We start from the raw sequence: 25,990 nt of genomic DNA, 5'->3' as shown, positions 1-25,990 counted from the left end.
ATCTGCCATGAGGTCTCATGAGGCAGGCCTGAAACCAGTCAGCTCTTGACCTCCTTCCAAGGGATCACCTCTCTTCCAGGACAAGGTAGCCCACTTACACCTTCTTCAGTATAGGAAGGCCACTGAATTTTCCCAGACCCATCTAACCACATCCAGATCCTCTCCCTTGGGGATCTGAGAAGTACCATGGCGCACTCCTATTGCAAACACATATGAATCCTTTAAAGTGTTGTAAATTAGTCTCCACGTACAAATTCCTGCTAAATTGTAAATTTAAAGACATTGCTTTAATTCTCCCTCTTTAGGAAGCTTTCAACTGTGCTACAAGTTAAAACACTGTAATTAATGTGGACTGATATTTCTTTTCTGTACTGAACACGAGTCACAATCCACATTTTTTAAATACGTGAGTTGTCTTCTATCTTCCTGGTTGGATGGCAATCACCTTTGAGAAACCGGTGACAGAATGGAAATCCTTGGGATCACGGATGTTATTTTGATTGTTTTGAAATTGAGACCACTAGTCATATCAAAATTCATTGGAAATCAAGCATGGAAATCAAACTTAAACCACTTTACGTTATTTTGGGGTTGGAATAACTAATGGGTACTAAGCAGACATTCACCACTAGTGAATCTCAGGGATGGAAAATCCTAACTTCTGAAGGAAGAAAAGTGGTAGCTCTGGTATAAATCCCCCTAAACTTTGCTTCCACTCACATTCTTTATTTTTAATGTTTATTTATTCTTTATTTTTTTTGGGGGGGGGAGGAACATAGAGAGGGAGACAGAGTGATCCAAAGCAGGCTCTGTGCTGACAGCAGAGAGCCCAATGTAGGGCTTGAACTCATGAACCATGAGATCATGACCTGGGCCAAAGTCGGACACTTAACTGACCGAGCCATCCAGGCGCCCCTGTAAGTCAAATTCTTAATAGTGAAAGAGGTTAAAAAGTGTACAAGATATTAAAATAATCAAGCATTCCTGAAAATATGGATACTCTTTGAAAATTCTAACTTTGGTGACCATTTAAGGGAGTGGTGCCTGAGAGAAAACAGGGCAGACCTTGTTGGCCCTGTTTTACAAAACCAGACGTTCAGTGATTTGCCTAGTGCCACTCAATCAGCAGAGGCTGACCTAACGCTAGAACCCACCCCATCTGACTCCTGGTGTAACAATCTTCATATGACGATGGACAAAAGTATGAAGTAAACTTGAAAGACCAGCCCCCCTATGAGTACTAGCTCACATTTATTAAGTGCTTACTCTATGCCAGGAAATCTTTGGGTGCTGTGGATGCACTATTAACTCACTGATCCTCATAGCAACTGTATGAAAGAAGTAATGCTGACATCTCCCACTTTAAAGATGAGAAAACAGGGGCAGAGAGATGTTCAGAAATTCACCTAGGGTGCCAGGGCTGAATAAGTGATAGAACTAGGAATATCTGTGTTTTCGGCACAGAAAGGCCAATGCAGGGATTCCTAAATCAGTGTCCAGATTATCAGCACTCCTGCGAATATTAATTTTAACAAAATACCTTCACAGTGGGATCCAAATGACTGACAGCTCCAAAATACATATTGAAAATGAAATTTGCGGGGCGCCTGGGTGGCGCAGTCGGTTAAGCGTCCGACTTCAGCCAGGTCACGATCTCACGGTCCGTGAGTTCGAGCCCCGCGTCAGGCTCTGGGCTGATGGCTCGGAGCCTGGAGCCTGTTTCCGATTCTGTGTCTCCCTCTCTCTCTGCCCCTCCCCCGTTCATGCTCTGTCTCTCTCTGTCTCAAAAATAAATAAAAAACGTTGAAAAAAAAAATTAGAAAATGAAATTTGCTTTTCATCAACCTCTGTATTCTTAGTTACAAGTCAAAGTACCAGCAATTCCTATGGGTGACACATATCTCCCTCATTGCAAGGAAATGCTAGGCAGGTGATAGATTAAACTTTCTGGAAATCCCAACAAATTATGTATAAAGACAACTCCAGGATAACATTTCAGAGGGCTCATCCTGCCTATTTTCTTGATTAACTACCCTCTCCAATATTAAAATAAACAATTTTTGAATGACACCAATTCAGCTCAGATACAAACGTCTGAAGTTTGTACCATCAGAAAAGGATTATGCCTCCATCATATCACAGATTTGAGTTACTATGTGGGGTTTTTTTGTTTGTTTGTTTTATTTTGTTTTGCTTTTCCTTGAGATGCTGCAAGATCTGCCTGTGGATCCAAAGTCACTCCCTCGTTCATCACAGCCGTCAACTGGGTTAGCTAAACCCTATCCTCAACAGAACTGCATCTGTTCAGATAATGGAGTTTGTTTGTTATCATCATTCCAAGGAACTATCAATCCGGAGATCTCTGAAAGTCCGGCTTGTTCGGGAACGGCCTTCCACGTTCTGTGCCTTCGAAAATTTTTCAAAAATTATCTTCAGGTGCTAAAAAACTGAGCTTAACTCCATGTAGTGCTTCTCTGTCAATCAAAGGTCATTCCTCAACTACTGCATAGTCATTAGGACGTGAGCTGTGAGGCTGGAAAAGCTCCCTCTCCTGCCCTTTGCTCAGAAATGCTAATATGGACACCCTATGTTACCTGAGACCAGTTTTCAGATTACCGTAGTTTGATAGGACCAATTTCTACGGTTTGTTCTCCTGCCCTTTACCACCTTCTCATGTATAACAAACATTAACTGATATACACTAATACAGCTGGATATAACCACTGCAGTGGCCACACCACCACCACCACCTCAGTCACACCATGCACCCCACAGTCAGACTCAAAATTAGGAAGCTACCACTAACTATCTGTGTGATCCCTGCGCGGTTACTCAACCTTTCTGTGCCTGAGTTTTTTTCCCCTGCCAAATGAGAATCACAACAGCGTCCATTTCTTAAAGGCATTTAGAAGAAAAGGATATAAAAGACAAAAAAGGACTTAGAACAATGCCTGCCATGTAGCAAGGACTCAAGTAAGAGTTCACCATCATTGCCAGGTGGATTTTAAAATAAAATATAGTTCCTGTGTTCACTCAACAGCCCTTCTGGATACCACCTAGTAAAGCTAAAGAAAAAAAAAATTGTCAACTATTGAGAATATATCTCAACTTTCTATTCTACAGAGAACGAACCAAACTGGCGAGTGAGATGGCCAAAGGGAAGTCATGCTGTTTGTCCTCTTGCAGTCTTAGCCGCAAATCCTAGGGCAGGGCTGGGATACTTCTCCAAGTTGGGTGGGTAAAGTTAGTTCTTCTGCTCTATATACATACGGAGCTCTCAAAAAGTAGATATATAAATAAATAAAAATCCAAGACTCCCCTGATGTTGATCTTCTAGTCTAACACTCCCATTTTCAAGATGAAGAAACTGGTTTGGAGGCTAAGTGACTTGTTCAAGTTCACACAAATACTCAGTGGCAGAACCAAGGCCAGAAAATGATAATCATTATCCTTGGCAAATGACCAGGCATTCTTCCATATCCATTACAAACGCCACCTAATTTAATCCTCATAACCCTCTAAAGTAGGTACTATGTCCACTGTCTTGAGATGTAGAAATGGAGGCTCATCCTCCGTGAATTAACTTCTTCAAAACCACACAACTGACAAATGACGGAGACAAGATCAAAATGCCTCCTATCTGGCCCCAAAGAATATGCACCTGTTTCAACCTGTCTAGAGCTCAGTGCTGAGCATTCTAGTGCTGAGCTCTCAACCTGCAACTTCCAAACTGTCTGCACATCAGTCTCGTCTGGGAAGCTTTAAAAATACAAATTGCTGGGCTCTATCTCAGGAAAGAGAATCAGAGTCTCTGGGGGTATGGCTTCAAAATCCGTATTTCTTCCGAGTTGGTCAGGTGGTTCTGATGTGTAGCAAGATTTTAGAAACCCTAATCTAAGCAAGATATTTTATGAATGCGTCCAGTATGAAATGAGAGGGAAATGAGTTACCTAAGGCTGATGGAATGTTCAGAGTAGATGCATCTGCATGAAGAGTAACACAGTGACCTTCCCCCAAATCTTCCTGTGTTCCACAGACACACACGCAGCCTCAGTCGCATAAACATATACACACCTACCAAAGCCCCACTTCTACTGATCTTGCCTAAAGAAATCCGCACCATACTGAAAACAAGCGATACTCTTTCCAGCAGTGCCGGAATACGTGTCATGTTCGAACTGCAGCAATAAGGTTTCTTTCCGCTCTTATCCTTTGCATTGAAAGCACCTAAGTCTGCACCAGGATTTCTTAGCTAAAAAAACGAAGGGGAAGATTGTTCGAATGAGCACTTACCAAGGTGCCCCGTATATCCTGAATCCCTTCACTGTTACCTCCGAGTCTTGTAAGTAAATACTGTTTGTCAGGAGGGACTGAACGTTGTCAAAGTCCTCTGGTTTCAATTTGGACACAGAGGGGAAACGGTAGTAGTCCTGTTTAACAAGGTCTGCCATGAATTCTTTATCAAATGTCAGTTCATGATTCCCAGCAATCACTATTTTATATTCATATGGCAGGTTTCCTGAAATAAGAAAAAAGAGTACCAATTAGCACGTTCATTTCCCATCACGAAGTACAACAGCCGAGACTGGGTGATTAGCAGACAGTACACCCAAGTGAAATAGCTCACACATTCCTTTATATTTCCATGGGAACCAAAATTTATGACTACGCCTTTATGCTGGCAAAAAATGACAATAAACAGGAGACAGGAAGCTGCTAAGAAGCTTAAAAGCTACTAAGAAGACATTCAGCTTTCTTGTTCCATTTCCCTCTTCTCTGTGCTACAGATTCACTGTGATGAATGTATACTGTGACAAATCCGTACTTAATAATTATCCAGAGAAAAACACTTTAATCACAATCCTTAACAAAGGTCTGGACTTGGTTGGTCCTCAAAAAATAAGCCAACCAACTGTTCTTAACAGCTCAGATAACCGCTTGATTTGCAGGACATCCTTCAAAAGTGTATTTATAGTATGTCATACAAAAGACATGACATAGGGAAGCATTCCACAATTTACATAAATGAAAGGAACTATGTAGTACAATTTCATATTGTCAGTTAAAGTTTACCTTTTGGCTTGTGAATAAAAAGAACATTAATAATGGCCCCCTGATTAGAAGGCTAACTTTCCTCCCATTGGGATGGGAGAAGAAACTGTAAAGCTTAACCCCCTTTTAATATTTATGGTATGGAAATGTGAGTTCTCGGTGTGTGCTTTTTATGCAAAAGTTTCCCGATCAAAATGAGATAATTCTGGGAAGAAGAATGAAAGCTATAAAGGAAAACCCAAACACCAGACTTCTGCATAGATTTATAATGTTTGAATAAAGTATAGATCATACATATTAATAACTCACCGTGATGCTGTAAGAACCAAAATCCAAAGGGAGATAGTGCCGGGCAGCTGTCCCCATCCTGAAATTAATGCCCTTTCTCTTCTTTGTCATTACCCATCCCTCAAGCCTCACTGCAGAGCTGCTGCTCATTTTATTTCATTTCATTCTATTTTAGGGGAGAAAAGGGTGGGGCAATGGTGCCTATAATTCCAGCTTCCTGAGACTCCTGGGTCCAATGCAAAATTAATGTTTCCTGCTATTCCAGGAAGAATGAAAGTTACCACTAGCAGGAAATTGGATACACTTGTTGTAAGAATTGGTCCTTACCAGCAAGCCAGAGTCAATGATTTAATTAATGAAGCTTAGTGGGGAAGAAAATTATATTTTGGGGGCGGAGGCAAGTTTTGCCATAGGTACATGGACTTCAGCAATGCAAACTGCAGAGACCACGCCATGAAGTCCGCAATCTCAGCAGCGCGCTGCAAACATATTTGCCAACATTGAAACGATTTTTAAGATCACCAGAATATGCTTTGTAATGCTGTTTTCTTTAGCTTTGGATGTTTAGGTTTCTATCAGTAATGAAACTGCATACATAGCACATGGTCTAATGGGGAAGCTTAACAGAGAGATGAAAGCAGTCAGAAAATAACACCGCAGAAAGCTGAAACCGCAAACATCGCGGCCAAGCGTCAATGGATATGCTTGACTACTAGCGCACGATACTACGTGCCATGACTTTGGCCTCAGTTATGCACAAGGCTGTGCTGAAGAGCTCACAAAAAATAGGAAGCCTCTCTCAGGTGTGTTTTTGCGCGTTTATAATGTGCACTAGCATAAGGCAATAAGGAGCTGTGACGTATGTTGCAAGCTACTTGGACAGAATGACGATATCCTGCACTTAAGATACAGTTGAAAGATGTATCAACAGGCCGTAAATCTCCAACACTGCTCACACTGGAAATCTGTGAGATGCCTCATGACTCTAACATCATGGTTCTGTGACCCCCTTTGGCCTGATACTGCACCCCCAGAATCACCTGTGCTCCCAAAGCCGGAATGGGCTGAAACATTCTCCTGGACAGTAATGGGTATCAAGGCAGGTCATACCTGCACGAATCTTTGAGCAACTCTATTTGTACAAGTCACGCTACAGCTGCCCAGTTCCCCTTTAATCTTTCATGATGATGGACTCACTGTAAACCTTTCTTTATGCACCACTGCCCTTGCACGAGGGCTTGGCTTCTTGCTTTTTCCAGTTTAAAGTTTTGGTTTGGGAATGGCATGGATGAGACTGAGAAGGCAAAAGAAGTCTATTTCCCCCTTCCAACCATTTATTTTAAGAAAGTAAAACCGCTGCAAAGTAAATCTTCCTCAGGAAGACAGTCCTCTTCGGTGTCTTTTACATCAAATTTTGGAGACTCAGCATAAAGAAGTAGCTATCAGAATGAACAGCCAAAGAAACAGTGATGATATTTACACACTGCCAACAAACTCATCTCTTTCTGAGAATTCAATAGTAGTTTCCAACTTCCATCCTCTGTTACCTATGTTATGAGATATACACCTGATATATGCCTGATATTTGCCTGACATATACCTGATACATGCCTGATATCTATCTATCTCTATCTCTATATTTATAGGTATTATCTCTATAGATAGATATAGATATAGATATAGAGATAGATATAGAGATAGAGATAGATAGCTGAACTGACCTTTCATCTATAATCTTCCGACCTTTATGTTTTATATGAAAAGTGTAACCAGGACAGCTGACAAATCTCCTGTTACTTGATGGTATTTAGGCTTTTTTTTCCCAAGGCTATATTAATATGGAAGGCTCTGCAGTCAAGCTCCAAACTTCTTGGTATTCAAATAGCATCATTGAAAAATTGTCAGACAAAGAGGTGCCTGCCTTTATCCATTTTATTCAGATCAGGCCATTGAAGTTGACCTGCCTGAATAAAAAAAACCAAGGCCATATACAGTTATTCTAACATGGAGAAATTCTTGCTTTGAATGACCTAACGAACCCTAAGCATTCATCTTTCCCAAGACATAGTATATGTTCTACTAGCGATATACGCGATTATTTTAAGTGGAATGGGGATGAACTTTTGACAAAATGTCAAGTAGGTTTTAAAAATGCATTCTGGAAAAATATAATGTAACAGTACAAGTAATGATACATGGCTTCATTTTTCGTTTCTACTTTTCATCTCTATTTTTATTTTTCTATTTTTACATATAAAATAAGAGGTGACTTAAAGAAAACTAAGCTAATCATAATACAGATAATTCACAAATATGGCAGAATGACGTCTATAGCAAGTAAATGAATACAAGCAAGCAAGAAAACAAAAATAAGCAGCCCTTGACACACAAATACAGACACACACACACACATACAATCCTAAACCATGCTTCTTCTTTGAGATGCTTCTTCATCTCCCATCTAAACTTTTGGAAAGAGGATTCCAGCTTGCAGCTGGTAGACCAAATACAGCCCACAGATGTATTACACTGGGCCCTCAGTGCTTTTGTGTGTGTGTGTTTTTCTAAGTGAACGTTTATTTTTTTTTTAATGTTTATTTATCTAGAGAGAAAGAGAGACAGAGAGCATGCGAGTGTGCACGAACAGGGGAGGGGCAGACAGAGAGGGAGAGAGAGAATCTCAAGCAGGCTCTGCACTATCAGCACAGAGCCTGATGTGGGGCTCGATCCCACAAACCATGAGATCGTGACCTGAGCCAAAGTTGGGAGTTGGATACTCAACAAACTGAGCCACCCAGGCACCCCTGAACTAACATTTAGAAGTCAAGATGTACCATGCAAAAAATTCTGATTTTCTAGCTACTTTTGGAAAATCAAAAGACTAGGAAATACAGACCTCCAGTTGGCCACGGACCTTCCCACTCCCTATGAATTCTCACACCTGGCCCACTTACCATGTTTGTGTTGCCTGATGGTCTCCTCTGTTATTAGAACCAGCAATTTAGAGATGTATGGTTACTCAGAATTTACCAAATGCAATCTGGCTTCTGTTTCTATTCTCTTCCCAAAGCTTCCCCAGAATGTCAATAAAAACTTACTAATAGCCAAAGCCAAGATATTTTCTCACTTCTCGTCTCCACAGATCACACCACACTGCAGTGACATCCCTGTCCCTCAAAGTCTCTATTCTCTTGATAACAGCTGCTGCAGTCCCTGGTTCTCCTTCTCTTTCTTCGGTATCTCCTCTCTCCCTTCTCTTCTTCCTCAGCTCCCTTTGTCTCCCATCTTGTTTTCAGGGGACTCATTACACTCTCCCTCTTCACCGTTACTTCTATGTATATTATTTAGTATTTCCTTACTGTATGTCTCACATTTCTATTCTCTGTAGACCAGTTTCTCAACTATTACAGTTTAAACGGTGGAGGCAGCATGAGGTTAAGAGCAGGGACTCTGCTGAAGGCTTCACCACACATTGGCTGCATGGCCTTGGACAGAGTCCTTATGTTCTCTCAAGTGTGTTAGCAAAATGAGGATAATAACTGTGCCCACTTCAAACCCTGTGTTTAAGATAAAGTGAGATAAACTTTCTAAAGCATATGCATGGTATGAAATAAGCAATCAGTGCAAGTTAATTATTTTTCTTACTCCATTTTTATTTTTTAGTTTTGCTTTTTGCACGTGATTTGTCTGCCCCTCGACTGTGAAGTCCTTGATGGCATGGAACATGGCTTGGGGCTCCTTATTTGACCCAAAGTATCCGGTTCAATACCTTCCAAATGGAAACACACAGTATTTGCTGAATACGTGGAAGAATGAATGAACTTCTGTATGATTTGCCAGGAGCTTCCTTAGGAGAATTACAGGAACTGAGCTTATCATCTTGGGATATGACAAAGTTTAAACCACTGTCACACTGTCCTCCAGAGACACATGGTTACACAGAATTTACTCAGTTTAAGCCTCCTGAAGTGTCCTATTCTCTGCCCCCAAATTCAGTCTAGCCAAAAAATCTCCAACAAACCATTTTTAAACTGGACTTTCCTCACATCTAAATGGGGGAAATGATAATATCACCCCCAAGGTTTGGTGCACATTAAACAAGATGCTGCATGTAAAGAACTGGTACAGTTTCTAACACGTCATGACTCAATAGATACAAGCTGTGATACAGTAATTATTACAATGATTACCCTTCCCAGTTGCCATCCAAGAAAATATTAGTTTATCCACAAATCGGATCACTCCCCAGTCACAAGGGCACAATGTCACTATTGCCAAGGAAAAGCATCTGAGATGGAAAGAGAACTTTGGTTTTCCAAAGGCAGAAGTTGGCATGGTCTAAGGTGTCCTTCAAGTTAACAAAAGTTATTATTAGAGTCATGAAGGCATCTGGCTCTAGAGGGGATGGCGAGCGGACCTATGAGGCCTTCCACCTGCATGCAAGGCAAACCCAGCTGCTTCTGTCAAGATGAGGCTCACCCGGCAAAGTGTGTCCCTTGAACACACTGCTTCTCTCATTCTGTATGATTTCTAATATTTACTGGTTCCCAAACACTCTGCCAGGATCAGTCTTGCATTCCCAAGCGAATAGTATAACCAGTGATTGGGACCATCTCTCAAGAGTGACTGTTCATCTGGAATATCCCTAATATCTTCATAGAATCAGCTGGGGGTACTCTTCTAGGAGTACAAAGAGGGGAACAGAATGACTAGAAAACTTTAGGATCTTCAGCTATGCGCATGTCTGATAATCCGCAACAACTTTAAAGCAGACACACAGCGAACCGTGCCAAAGTCAGCCTCCCTTCCTTACCAAACCTTGGACATTTAATGTGTGACTTAAAGTGGCTCCCATGAATCCCAACACATGGACCCAGCAGGATCTTCAGAGCCAGCCTGACCTGGTGATTTGAGAGCTGTGTTTCCGTGAGCCTCCCTGCAGCTGGAGCAGGGTGATGAGGAGAGAGATCAGGGCACAAGGGAGAGACCTGCTCCCGTGCTCACCACAGCGGCCATGCTTGCCCTCGCTTTACAGTCTGGGGAAAGATTGCCTGTGAAGGGCTATCCCTGCTTTAAAAATAGTGAAGAGAAAGCCACTGGTTTATCCAATTCCATTTTACCCATGGAGAAACGGAGCGCCAGAGAGGTGCTGCCGCCTGCTAAGCAAAACCACAGGCCAAGATGGAGGCACCAGTGGGACAAGAATAGCGCTTCTGCTTCCCGTGCTACTTTTCTTCCAGGTGATCCCACATTTTTAAGTCTTAGGAAGTTTGGCTCAAGACCTGCCCCTTACGTGAGTCCTCCTCATAGCATTCCTCCACATAGGGCGATCCTTTTCTCTAGCTCTACGCAGCTATGGTCCTTTCTGTTTGTATCACGAAATAAAACTGGCTGGGTCATGGATTTCTCCTCCAGGGGTCATGAAGCAGTTTCAGCTTCACACTGCAACGACACACATCTGGCTCAATTAAGGCATTCCCCACATGCTACTGCAGCTGTGGGTGTAATTTCTTACCCACCAGCTCCCAGAAGAATTTGGGAGCCTACCCAAGGAAGGGAAGGTCATGGCCTTGGGAAGGAGAAGGGAACCAACTTTATGCAGGGTCATAGAATTTAAAAACGTGTTGGCTCTACTCTGAGAACTGAGATAAGACTTTGACAGAATACAAGTCCAAGGTAATAAATCCAAACACCTACGGAGACTGGAGAGGTAAAACAGAAATGTGACTTAGACTAGGTAGAAGTAAGGAGGGTGGTGAGGACCAGCACCCGTGTGTATCACCATTTAAAAATAAACATATAGCAGCACTGCTCTGGCTAAACAAGACTCCTTGCTAGCTTGCCCCTCCCGCCGCCACCAATAAAAGTTAATGTCCCTCAAAATTAAGTATTATACAACTGTGACCTAGTTTTCTGCCACAAATCACTATAAAATGTATTCCACTAAAAAACTTAAGTTCCAGTCAAATCAAAATCCAAAGTCAATTCCAGAATAGTCACTTCTCTTGGGAATCTGCCTGCCACCTGCTAGAAGACGGCCTCCCACCCCACGTTCTTCACTCCTTATGAAAGGCAAGTATGGAAAATAGGGGTAACCAAAATGGTTTTGGCTAATGCCAAAAACCGCCTTCCTTATGTCCCATTTTTTATCAGGGATCTGATGAGCAAGGCTGATGGACTGCTATCTCCTATTTATTTCTGCTAAAACTGAGGAAAACAAAAACCCAGAGTATGGCAGTAGTTCTTTGTGAAGGAGAGCAACCCAAAGCAAACGTGGCTTGCAAGGTTTTGTGGGTAAAAGAAAACCTAGTTATGTAACAAATATGTATTTGACAAATTTCAATACCTCCAATCTCTATGCCCACTCCCCTCCAAACCCCTAAATGATAGACTTTGAAAATATATAAAGAAGCCAAAAATGTGTGTGGCATAAGGCTCATATGAAATAAAGTTTACTACGCAGCAAGAAGAAAACACACAGATGACAAGACAGGAAGACAATGTGCTATAGCTTCTAGATACCCAGGAAAATCAAACTCACAAGGCATAGCCTTCGGGCCGACTTTCCCTCACCGGTGTGCTAGGAAAAAAAACTAATTTACTGAAATTAAAAAGGAATAAAACAGATATACAGTCAGACCTATTATCGTGGGACTGTTTCTAAACAAAAGAGATATATTACGACTCAATCACATTTCTGAAACCCTCAGCCTGCATGGGGCAGTGTCAGGGGCCTGTTTTAAGACACTGTTCCCTAATGCCAGTGTTATAAAAGGACCTTGTTATAACCCCAAGGTAGATAAAAGGCAGCATTTTTTTCTGTTTAACATTATTATTGTATTTTTAATATCATGACTCCAGCAGAGAGGGAAAATGTTCAAACTCCTGAAGTCTCTCCATTCCACTGAGGACTAAGAGTAACTTGGGCTTGAAAACTGTTCAAGCAGAAAATTCTGCAAGAAGATGAAAGAAAAAAAAATACCAGTGGCCACAGGATGGAAGAACTGAGGCTCCGGGATGGACTAAGGAGATAGGTCAGCTACATTCCTTCCTTGGATTACTAGGGGCTGATAGCTGGGCAGGGCTGAGTTGAGCCTGGAGGCAGGGGGAGGCCTCTGTCAGTCATAAGTGGGCAGAGCCCACCTTTCCCCACTGTTCCCTCAGCATCTAGAAAAATGCTTGGCATGAGTTGATGCCCACTGCCTACTTGATAAATGAATGAATGGACCTCCGGCAATCCCTCTCGGCTCACGGTTTGCACTCACTTGCCTCGGCTGCGAAGCCACCAGAAACATTCAATCAGGGCAAAGCTCCGTCTCTGACCTCAGTCTGTCCCCCGTCAGGCTCCATTAATTTTCACAAGTCCTGACAGCTCTAACGTTAATACTCACACTTGCTGATGGAGCCACACAGCAGGTTCAGACTGCTACCTTCTCCTCTGAAACTCATGCATTAGGGTTTCTTCCATGCTTGCAATGGGAAACCAAGTCTAAGAAATATTAAACACAGAAAACTATATTACAATAATGTCAGGGCTGAGCCGGAAACCCAGGAGAATGCGAGGATTGCCGAGTGAAAGCCCAGTGGTTCACGGCAGGAATCAGGGATAGCATAAGAGGCCACAGCTGAAACGCTCCCTCCTCTTCTTCAGCCTCCTCCATGAAAAGAATCCCAAGGCACCGGAAGATGCTGTAAGCCTTAATCCACACAAAGGAGACAAAAACCCGTCCCCCACCCAGGAAAGCAGACCCCTTCTGGACCTCAGTAGTCACCAGTATGTGGCACTGATGGCAGGTAAATCACTGGGAAGTATAAACCACGAGGGAGCAGGCTGTTAGCACCCATAATTACTAAAGACACCAGCTTAGAGATTTCACCGTTGCTCAGCAGTCCCTCGGTGTTGCATGCATTTCCAGTCTCAACCATAACCTTAATCTAACATAACTTTCCATGATTTAAACACACACACAGGCACATACACACATTCACATTCACATTCACACATTTTAAAAGGCAGTCACAAAGGAGTAAAAACAAATGGCAATATCCACGTTGTTTCCCAACTGAGTATCACTAAGTTTTCACCCAGACCAATATGGCACATTCTACATATGAAGACGTGACGGTAACTGGTCTGCTGAACTGCAGTTCCAGTTATACTCGAGTGTTACCATCTGGCTGGGGCCACAGGTAGTTTCTTCACAGTATTTCATCCAATCTCTCCCTTACAAATGGAGGCTTGGCTTGTTGAGAAAGATTTATACCCCATACAACAAATTCCATCTGAACAGCTAAGACTATCTCCTTAATTACCCTTCAATCTACTTCTTCAAGCTTCAGAAAACTGGATCCAAATCAGGGTTCCAGTGAACAGTCACAAAAAGAACTGGTGAAGACACTGTCAAGGCTCATCTGAACCAGCTGTGTGCATGTTTCTATCATTCAAACATACTGGAAAGTAGGGATATATGGCATGATGGAAAGGTCATGGGCTGTGGAGTCAGACAGATATGGGACCAAGTTTTTGGTTCTGTCACTTATCATCTGTGAAACTCAAACTCAAAACATGCTCTTTAACCTTCATATTACTCATCGGAAAAAATGAGGATAATGGTACAACCTGCATTACAGAATGGAAAATGCAGACTGAGTGTGATCACTAAAGGACCTAATCCTAACTGGACACACAAAGATAATTATTATTTATTATCATCATTTTTATGCTGTCTTCCATTGTGCATTGTAACCTCATTCAGGGTAAGGGGCCCATCTCCTACTTCTTACCACCTTAAAACAATATTCCATAAATATTTTTAATAAACTAGTAGCGTTGACTGACAAAAACCTATGGTGAGCTGATGAATATATTGTTTTATTCCCCATAAAGTCTTTAAAAAGCAAATTATAAAGCAAGTGGCAATTATTCTACTGAATAATTGGGAAAACAAATGCAAATCCTGTGTTTATATTTTTGGCCATTAAATATGGTGAAAATCAAATTAAAGAAAAATAACAGGCAAAAAGACCATATTCTTTAAAAGAAAGAACACTTTTAGAGAATTTTAGATCCCTTCTCCACATTAACCCTTCAAATAGTAATAAAAAATCATTTTGTAATAAATACTGTTTTTTTGCCTGCTGAAATAACGTTTGGACAGATGAATGCAGGATTTCAGTGTGTAGTGATTCCAAGGGGCCGGTCCACAGAAGCCAGAGCAGAGGGTTGACAGTGGAAATAAAATCTCTGCCTTAACAGCGCCACTGGGGCTGGATGAAAATGGTCTTCTAGAACTTGATTAAAACTAAATTGAAAAAGAACATATTTGGCTAATATTACATTAGACTAAAATATAGAAATGAACCCTAATACTCTCAAAATCTAATAAGAAAAAGCCATCTCAATTTCCAAACTTTCAAAAGCATCTTCTTTAAATGCATCACAGATCAATTTACATGGTACTTTTGCCAATAAGCAAAACCAAATCACAGGTTCCAATTGGCTTATATTGGAAAGTATGAGAGCAAATGCTAGAAAATGCAATTACTGCAAACAAACTCCATTTTCTCCCCTCTGAAGGGAATTTCAGAGAATATTTTATTGCCATCAAATAATATTTCTGAAGGCATCAATACACAATTCTATTTTCTTTTCAGAGTCCCTACTCACTGTATAATCTAATCCACTCTACAGAATATCTTGAAATTTAGAGAAGAGCCCACGAAAGGGGATATTACCTTGCACACACATCCTATGTCAATTTTAATAATTTACATTCTGGACAGGACGCTGCACAAAGCAAAATTTAGGATCCAATAAAATTGACTTTTCCCATTTTATAATTCAAAATTTTAATGAAGCATTTTAAGGATAAAATTTTAAAAGAAATCTCTCAGGGAGGGTTATTTTGATCAATAGCGACAGCAATGAGGTGGAGAGAGTGGAGACTACATTCATTTCCTCTTCCGTTTTTGCTTCTCCCTCCACCCTTTAACTGGCAAAATTTTCTATTAATAAGAATACCAGACAATCAGGAGCTACGAAGACTTCCTGTGAGCTATGAAATTACGAAGTCTCCTAGTGGTAAAGTTCGGTTTCAATGAAACACCAGTTCCAAAAATCTTTGATCTCTTTCCTTAGGAATAGCATCGTGGCCTAATACCACAAGCCTCCCCTCTGGAATAAAGTAGTACAGAGTAGTATAATTCCTTAGGAAGAAAGCATTTTTGGAAAGTCTATTATGGCCTTAGGGTTCAAGGTTCCAGGAAGTGGAGTTGGAGGTCTATTTCACTTTCACATGTATGTTCCTTTCTCATATGTTATGGTCTGAATGTTTGTGTCCCCCCAAATTCATATGTTGAAATCCTAATCCACAGTGGGACAGTATTTGGAGATGGGGCCTTTGGGAGGTTATTAGGTCATGAGGGAGGGGCCCCCGCATGCCCTTATAAATGATACCCTCCAGAAATCTCCAGCCCTTTCCACCATGTGAAGACACAGAGGGCAGACACCATCTTTTAACCAGGTAGAGGGCTCTCATCAGAACTCTACTGTGCTGGTGCCTTGACCTTGGGCTTTTCAGCCTTCCCAAGGTGAGACATATGTTTCTGTTGTGTATAAGCCACCCAGTCTGTGGTATTTTGTTACAGCACCCCAAATGAAGTAAGACATCGTAGTTTTCCAGTTTCCAGAGATCCAGTCCCCAACCTCTTAAATCTACAGTTAAAGACAAATTTTCACTGGTCTTCCTAAATCCATGTTTTCTCATAAACAGTGTGTTTAAAGCATACAGTGTTCTTTGCAGCTTTCCTTAAACAATACAATTAAATATGTTAAGGAATCCAGGTAATCTTGGCACAACTGGAAAGCATACTCATTTGTTGAACACAGTTCCCAGCAAGACAATAAAATGAAAAGAAAAAAAAAGAGCAGAGGTGGTCAAATGTTCTGAACATTTGAAGTCAAGTGAGCACATACTGTTTTAGCCTTAAATTGTTCGTTAAAATACACGTCCATTTTTCTCCCCATATCATACACGCCCATGCCCTCTGACAAGGTGTGGATTTCCCCTACCTTTAGGTTTGCTTCTTTTATGAGCTGAGTTGTATCCCCTCAAAATCCGTATGTCGAATCTCTCATTCTCAGTACCTCAAGTATGTGAATGTATTTGAAGGTAGGGCCTTTAAGGAGGTGAATAAGTTAAAATGAGCCCATAAGGATGGGTCCTAATTTGATTCAACTGGCATGATTATAAGAAGAAAACAGTGGTGCCTGGGTGGCTCAGTTGGTTAAGCGACCGGCTCAGGTCACGATCTCGAAGTTTGTGAGTTCAAGCCCTGCGTTAGGCTCTGTGCTGACAGCTCAGAGCCTGGAGCCTACTTCAGACTCTGTGTCTCCCCCTCTCCCTCTACCCCTCCCCTGCTCACGTTCTGTGTCTCTCTGTCTCTCAATAATAAATAAACGTTACAGAAAAAAATTAAAAAAAAAAAAAAAGAAAACAATATGGACCAAGAATGTGCATGCACATGAAAAGCCACAGCAAGAAGGTAGCCATCTGCAAGCCAAGGAGGGTCCAAACTTACTGACACCTTGATCTTGGACTTCTAGCCTCCAGAACTGAAAGAAAATAAAATCTGCTGTTTAAGGCACCCTGTCTGTGGTATTTTGTTACGGCACCTCTAGGAAACTAAAATATCTTCCTGTAAGGCAGACTTTGCTTAATCCATTCTACATACTCAAGCTGAGGTGATCTTATCAGAATACAAATCTGATCGTATCTATTCCTTCCATACACTTACACACTCACCCACTTTAAAATCCTCCTAGAATCCCTATAATTGTCTACAGACCAAGGGCCAAACGCCCTGTGTAGTACGTGCAGTTCTTCATGATTTGGCCGTTTCAGCCACTTCTCCACTCATACCCTGGGCTCGGAGTTTGCCAAGCACTGTAGTTCATAGAATGAGAGTATGTCTACAGGGCTCTCTCTCTCCCACTTGCCTGTGGACCTCAGGAGGGTCAGATTACATTTTATTCATCTTTACACTCTCAGTAGACTTCAACAATTATTTGTCAAATAAATGAATGAAGAAATAATTTTATCCTGGCTAAGAATCATGTAGATATGAATAGCTAGTGCCTCAATTTTGGATTCCAGATGGCCTTAAACTGTAACAAATCCTGTCTCCTATATCCTAGGCTAACACCAGTTGTACACATCACAAAGTATACTATTCATTTACAATTGAGAAAGTAAATCCAATTTTAGAAATGTGCTTTAAGGAAACATTTTTTTTGTTGTTGGGTATGGCAAAGAGACTGGCCCACACATAGGACTCAATTTTGTTCAGCGAGTGAAGAAATAAATGAATGAATAAATGAAAGAATGAATTACACACATCATACAAATGATGTGTTTCAATTTCAAAACAAAAGGGAATTACTATTGTTGCATGGTTACCATTACCCATTTAAAGATTTTTCCAACCTTTGTTCTCAGGATTGGGTAGCTCAGAGGAGATAATCAATAGCGGAGTTAATGGAATAGCCATTCGTTATTTGAGGAAGGTGCCTGTATTTCTTCTTCACTGTATCCCTTCATCTGAAAGTTCTTACCCATAGGCCTCTCAGGCAAATCACTGCTGTTTTGACAGCTGGCTTTCCCGTGGCCACTCTTTACAAATGAGCCTACTGCCTAGGCCAAACAGGACATGTGTGTGCATCTTCTCAGGACCCCAAGTCACTGGGTCAGATGAAAGAATCCATGCTAACATACTTCAGGGCCAGCTTTTTCCCTTTGCTTCCTACATAAAAATCAAGAGGCAGCAGGGTGCTCCCGACCTCTTCTCTAATTCCAAGCTCACTGAAATTCTAACCTAGGAAAGTCCTCAGAGATCAGAACCAGTCCTTCTATGGAATAGGAAACTAAGACCCAGCAAGGCTAAATGACTCCTCCAAGGTCACCCAATGAGTTAACTGCAAGATGGACCCCCCAATCTTGCAGATCTACCTTCTCCTTTTCTACCGTATCATATAATTACAGAGTTGGGAACAGTTTAAATGATTTGCTTTACAGATCAGGAAATTTAGGTTCAGAGAAACTGAGAGGCTCCTAAAATCAACCTGCCACTACCTGTAAGTACCATCCAATAGCCCTCTGGGCATATGGCCACTAATTTCTTCATATCTCATAGACACGCAGGACTACTCAAAGTTCACTGTCAGAATAATCTTTATTTTAAGGCCATTTTCTTCCTTAGGACCCATGGAAAACATCTGTTCAGCAACCTTAACTGCGGGTTTAAATCAGAGAATAACTTAAGACAATAAAAATGATCTCTCTGGACTCAGCCACTGTCCTTCCAAACTTTTCTTCTGTTTCCAACACTATCAGTGAGGCACCTTTGATGAAACCCAAGTGGTAAAGATCTTCCATGAGGCTAACATCCAATTTCTACTTATTTTTTTTTCCATCAGAAGCTAAGGGCTTGTGTTTGCTTACTCTCAGCCAATACTGCACCCCTTTTTCATATCAAATACCAAGGTGGCTTCTCAAAGTTCTGAGTAAAAAAATTTTCCAGACTGTTATCTTCATATAATACACAGGCCTATCTCAACCATGGTATTCATTTCTGTATGTCTCTGAAATACTAACATTTTCCACTAGGATTATTCTCCTCAGAGTGGGAAATAAGGCCAGTATCACTGATAGTTAAGTGCTGAAAAGTAGAGGTGAAACTTTTTTGAAAAAAAGACTATTTTCATTAATTAAAAAAAAAAATGAATTTCTTTGAAGTGCTTTAGCCAGGAACTGGAGATTAGACACACTAGCAGGAAAAGGAGACCTCTTTGCAAGTTCTAACATAATTCACCCCAACCAAGAACACCAACCATTTCTATTCAAACCCATCCAAATCTTGTACAGTTAATTCCTTAGTAGGAAGGTCTGGCCAGATTTCAGTTCTTTAGGTTAAACTTTTCTTACTTTTTAACTCTGTCACGTGGCATTTCACTTTCAACTCCACAGTCTCAGATTCACCCACTTTGTAGTTTCCTTTCCCTTTTAGCTCATTTAAAAGCTCATTTCAAAGTTCTTGCAAAGTCAGGTCATAACCTAATTTCCTAATCCAGCAGCCTTGAGGAAAAGAAATCCTATTAGATCCCATTAAATCTCATTAAATCCCTGACCCTCTCAAAAGTCAGGATGAGATTTGAGAATGCCCATGGAATGGTCACAGTCTTTCCACAACAGTCACTATTCCCTGGGACTGCTGGGTGTGACAGTCAAGTATGCTTGATATGGGCTGGGAATATAATGACACACAAAACAGAAAAGGATCTCTGCCCCTGTGGAGCTTATGCTCAGCTGGGAGCAACAGTTAATAAACAGTTAATAAATTAACAATAGTTAATAAATCTATTGACTTAGATTACGATAAATGATAGGAAAAGAATTAGCAAGTGCCATGAAAGAGAGTAACACAGGACATCTACCGAAATATGGCAATCAAGGAAGGGGTCTTTGAGAGGGATCAGTCAACATTTTCGGTCTGCCCATCACTTCATCAATTACCAGTTAAGATACATAAGAAACAGACTTCCCTAATCATGTGTAACATAATGTAAGGAGCCATGAAGCACGTATGTGTGTACACACACATACACACACACACACACACACACCAGAGATATTTAGATCACTCTATCAAACACGCAGTTCTTTAAAATTTCAATTTTCATGAGAACACTCAAATACCGCCATCTTCTATTATTGATTAGCTGAAAATTAACTAAAGTATATTTTTTTCAAAACCTACTCTTGTGATTGAAAATCTTTCTAAAATGTGTTCAATCAACTTCTTCGAGATCATGATCTGAGCTGAAGTCAGATGCGTAACCGACTGAGTCACCCAGGTGCCCCATTCAACTTCTTGCCTCAGTAAGACAAGCAAAGTAAGGGTCTAATGTTGAAGCAACTGTGTGGGAAGTAAAAAATGTACAAGATTGGAATGAATGTGTGTATACTCACTGCTCACGTATTCATCCCCCTCCTACTCACCCCAGCCCCTGGGGAAGCCATGTGTTTACGAAAAGTGGGCCTGTTCTTAGACCCAGGTGAACGGATCCTGATGAATTGGTGATTTTTTTTTCCCTTGCCAGCGACTGGTTTAAAGAGGTGCATGTCACCCAATCCTTGTATGTGAGCCATGAGGGGCAGTCTGCTGAAGGCTTCTGGGAAATGGACACTACCTACACCAAGAAGGAATGACCCCTTTTCCCACTAAACTTCATGTTATGCCTTCATGCTGTGCTTGGCACTTCACGAGTCACTCTCCAACCTTAGTGGCAAGGCTGATAACATATGAGGACAGGAGAAAGGGATGTTGAAAGAACCCAGGCCCCTGAATGACCAGATCCAATGCTTTGCTCCCAGCCTGCTTGTTATCTGAGATAATAAGTCCTTTGCTGTTCAAGCTATTCTGTTTCTTGCAGCCAAAAGCCTCCTGATTTAACTCACTATGTTTACACTTCCACATGCCTAATTAATAGTGTTTCTCCCAAACACTGCTATTTGTATACCTTCTACTCCTCCTTACAAGAGCCTGGTAAGAGATCCTGATTTGTGATTTGCTGCCTTTGGCACAAATACTCAGGGTTCCTGTAAACAAATCCTATGATGATGATAATTATGAGGCTTAGAACCAGCACATATAACACCCATTCTTTGTTGGGCACCGTCCTAAATAACTATATGTATATTTACCTACTTAATTCTGCAAGAACTATATGAAGTAGGAACTATTATCCCCTTTTACAGATGAAGTAACTGAAATACACAGGTCATAGTGGAAAAGAATAGCCTATTGTTACGGGTGATGAGAGCTTGCAGAATAGCATCCCTGAACTTGACAACGGATACTGTCATAAGTAAGAACGGTGGCTGTGAACTGGCAGTAAAGCCTCAGAAGAGCTCATTAAAACCCCAATTATTTAGATCCACCAGGAGAAAATCTGATTTCATAAGACTAAGCTAGATTTCAAGAATCTCAATTTTTTTTAATGTTTTTTTTTTTTACTGAGAGGCGACAGAGAGAGTGCACAAACAGGGGAGGGGCAGAGAAAAGGTGAAAGGGAGAATCCCAAGCAGGTTCTGTGCTCTCTGTGCAGAGCCCAATGTGGGGCTCAATCTGACAAACCATGACATCATGACCTGATCATGACCTGATCAAGAATTAGATGCTTAACCGAGTGAGTCACGTTAGCACCCCTCAAGAAACTCAACTTTTAACTATCTGCCTGGAACATTGTGATAAGCAGTCATTTTGAGAAGGCATGAACTTGAACTTGGGAAACTGCATGGCTCAAGATCTGGAGGACATACCAGAGGATAAACTGATTTGATCTATTAACTCCTTTTCACTGATTTGATCTATTAACTCCTTTTCAAATAGATATGCAAAAAGCTTCATAAGTTAACTCCTATAAGAATGGTGAGATAACCTTAATTCTGTATGGATTAGAATCATAAGCCAAGGTTAATTTGCTTCCTAAATCCTACAGGACACAACAGTTGCATGTGTTTTCCTGTCTTCCTGACTGCCTGCTTCCTATACTGACTCCAACTTTCCCCACAATATGCCAAGAACCTCCACAACAGACATAGAACAGTCTACAATGTGAAGGAAACTTAAAAATCCCACCAAGCCAAGGTGAGAGTCATTTCAGGAACTTTCTAATGGAGATACTTGAAAGTGTGGATTGGTTATCAAGAGTTAAAATAAAGCAGGCATACGTTTCACTATGGCAATTTTCTGTCTACCACAGAGAGCATGAACATGACCAAAGAGCAATGACACTAAACCATGAATCTCCTCACCCTACAACATGGCAGACATTACTAATCAATCATAACATCTTTCCCACTGAGTCTGGAAGGGGCATGAAGACCCTTCCTAACAAAGTGCTTCAGGGCTGGAAATCCCTAAGAACATGAATAAAAATTAAGATATCTCACTGATAGATCAAAAAAATGTGAAAATATGCATTCATTTCTCAGACATTCATCTGGCGCATCCAAATCTCGCTATTATTATTTCTGTAGCTCCTCGTTTCTTGTTCCTAAAGAGCACTTGGATAAATGTTTGCTGAATTCATTTAATTTTTTTCTACTACTTTGGCCAAAGGATTTAACATTTCCCTAACAGGAATATTAAACTCAGCAGAGCCCATGAAACACTGGAACCAAAACAGTTAATTAGCAAGTCACCAAGACTGGAGCAAGAAGCAGGAGGCAGAGCTTAGAAAGCTGCCCATTTTTCTTGTAATAAAGAAAATAAAGACAGTAATTCTAAGAACATTTATTAACCCCCCAGTATGGGTAATTGCCATCAGATGTGGGTCTGTCAGTCTTGCATTAACATAAGCTACTGCATCTTGGTTTTCAATGGCACAGTAATGCCCATGATACTGCAGATAAGTGCTAACGCTGGAGTTTTGAGAACCAAGCCCTGTGTCCAGCAAATGCTTTTAAAAGAATTTCACTCTCAATGGTTGCTTGCCCAGAGAAATTCATTTTATGTTTAAAAAAAAAAAAAGTAAGAAAGAAAACAAGGAGGCATTCAATTGAGCAAGCATTTTCTTAACTCATTTTAAGATAATCTCTTGCGTTCACCAACAATTTCTCCAATGGGTGGAACCACAGAAAGAGACTTTGTATGGTTTGGCTGCATGTTTCATTCTATATTGGTGTATGACCTAAAATAATGGAATGGTGATAAAACAAAAAAAGAAAGGCTTTATAATAGTCAGGACACGCCGACCAATTTTAAATTGAATTACACAGCCTGCTAATCTTTATGATGGGATAAAATTTCTTTCAACATTATGCATTATACTAAAATTTGCAGCACTTCCCCCTCCCCACTTCTCGAGCTGAGGGCCCCCCACGCACACCTCCCCAGTGATAAAGCTTCTTTTCAACCCCAAAAGCATTGTTCCTGCTGACTGGGAAGGCAGGGCCCAGCTTGTGCAAGATTTCATTTTTATAGCTATTGTTAGTTGGTGTGCATCTATATTTCACACCAGGGTATATACAAATGGTATTATGAACACTGGGCATCTTTTCCTAATGCCCACAAGCACACATTTTTTAAAAAGGATAGATTCGAACATATACATATATGGTGAAAGAGATTTTTAAAACCAGTAATATCAAGGAGCTTTGTTAAATTTTAGAAAAGGATGTGCAGAACACCATACATGCTGCATATGTGATAAAGAAGGCAACCTGCAGAAACTCTGAACTATTCAAGTCCAGAAGTGGGAGTCACCCCACTGAAGTATGAGCCTGTCTGTCTGGGCTGTGTTCTTGCTCATTTGGCATGTTTCTCTCTCTTTAGGTGCTGGAGCAGGGTACTAATGTGAGGGGAAAGAGCTTGTTCCAAAAGTTCAACCCTGCTCACCCTGATGAAGAGAATTAAGACAGGGCAGCAAGAACTGTCTGGATTAAGTTTCCTGATCCTTCTCCTCCTGTACAGGGAAAGGGAGTTTCCAAATTTACCTTAGTAAAACCATGTATATTCCCAATACCTTAGACTATGGAATCTTAGTCTTTGAAGCATTTGACTTACTAAAATAAAAATGAAAGACACACCCATGAACATGGAGTTGTGAAAGATTCCTGTTCCCTATCAGTGGGCTATATCTGCAACTTTTTGTTTTTCAGTATCTGCAAGGCACGCAGAAACCATAGGTAAGAAAAAGAACTTTGATCTAGGAAGTACTAAAAGAGTATATGATGAATTATAAGCTACAGAGCAACTACCAGAAACTACTAATAGTGTCTGTTTTAGATATTTCTAGGAATAATAGACATTCTTTTAACTGACACTCAGCAGTCCTTCTGAGACACATGGTGACTGCTGCCCACAGTGCACTGACTAATGGCAGCCACGGTTATCCCTGGTGACACCTATGCACCTCTGTTCTCATGTGTGGCATCCCAGAGTCACCTGCATTTCCCCCAAACTAGTTTCTGTCAGCTGTACATTTTACTATAATTACGTAATACAATTGTGTGTTACTTAAAATGATGAAACAGGAACATTAAAAAATGGCATAAATTTGCCACTGTTCAAGGAGTAAATGACAGGACTTTAAAAAGTGAGGGGAGGGGCGCCTGGATGGTTCAGTCAGTTGTCTGACTTTGGCTCAGGTCATGATCTCACAGTTTGTGGGTTCGAGCCCCACTTCGGGCTCTGTGCTGACAGCTCAGAGCCTGGAGCCTGCTTCAGATTCTGTGTCTCCCTCTCTCTCTGTCTCTTTCTCTCTCTCAAAAATAAATATTGAAAAAAAAGTGAGGGGAAAAGAATCATAAAAATCTAGAAGTATTCGGTACTCAGATTGTTTTGCAAGGATCTTTACGTCTTTCCTTGCCAATAAGTAAACTAAAATGGAAAACGCAATAAATATGATGAATGTTAGATAAAGATAATAAGTTATACATGTGATTTGCCCAAGAGAGACAGTGTTGACCTCTAATCACTATGTTCACATCCAAAGGAAAGGCTTCAGTGTGACTGCAGAAGACTGGCCCCAACATGTGCATCCGTGTGCTGTAAGTTAAAATAAAAATATTTGGCTACATGTTTATCATTGTCACAGGCTCCTACTTTAGCTGACTATTTGACTAACTGTACTTTCCAGTCCCTTGCACGCTGGGTTAGGAGGCTTTCACTGGAGTCAGGGCTGCACAAGGGCACAGACGTGAAGGTAGCCATCCCTGACCCTCATGAGGCCTTCTCAAAGAACAAAACATCCAGAAGCAAAAGCTGTATCAGCATTACAAACATGTAGACAGACATATATTTTTGGTTTCTACCTATTTTTATAGGAAAATCACAACTTTCCTCCCCTCCAGAGTGCTAAATATGCAAGTTTAAAGATACATTTGTCACTTCATATACCAGTCATTTTCAGGCTCTGTGGTTACATTACTTTCTGAATCCAGGCTTTCTGTGAAGAAAGGATTCATAAAATGAAAAATATGAAAATATGCAATGAGAAAATGAAAATACCAGTTTTCTTTCCCTAAATTAAGAAACTCATAAATGACAGCTTCTAACACAGTACTAACTACGTGCAGTGCTCATCCTTCGCCATCACCACCACCACCATCATCACCATCACCACCACAATTACCACCATCATCATGATCACCACCACCACCATCATCACAATCACTACCACCACCACCACCAGCATCATCACCATCACCACCAACAACAACAACAACACCAACACCATCATCATGATTGATTACTACCACCACCACAACCACCACCAACATCATCACCATCATCAGCACCACCACCACCATCACCACCATCACCACCACCACCATCATCATCACCACCACCACCATCATCAGCATCACCACAATTACCACCATCATCATGATCACCACCACCAGCATCATCACCATCACCACCACCACCACCACCATCACCACCATCATCATGATCACCACCACCACCATCATCACCACCACCACCACCACCACCACCATCACCATCACCACCACCACCACCACCACCACCACCACCATCACCATCACCACCACCACCACCACCACCACCACCATCATCACCACCA

The 25,990-nt window shown here is 41.1% G+C and overlaps 1 protein-coding gene across 3 annotated transcripts in view; it reads right to left on the bottom strand.

Annotated features, from left to right (window-relative positions):
• MPPED2 (metallophosphoesterase domain containing 2) overlaps window positions 1-25,990 on the bottom strand; it is a 173,519-nt gene that overhangs the window by 82,489 nt on the left and 65,040 nt on the right. For all 3 annotated transcript variants that reach the window (XM_049648870.1, XM_049648865.1, XM_049648877.1), the window contains exon 4: window positions 4,294-4,519. In XM_049648870.1, the coding sequence (XP_049504827.1) occupies window positions 4,294-4,519 (226 nt within the window). The remainder of the gene's footprint in view (window positions 1-4,293; window positions 4,520-25,990) is intronic.

This window comes from Panthera uncia, chromosome D1 (genome assembly GCF_023721935.1).
Source record: "Panthera uncia isolate 11264 chromosome D1, Puncia_PCG_1.0, whole genome shotgun sequence".
NCBI lineage: Eukaryota > Metazoa > Chordata > Mammalia > Carnivora > Felidae > Panthera > Panthera uncia.
Note: the sequence above shows the minus strand (reverse complement) of the source record. Positions and strands in the feature narration are given on the sequence as shown.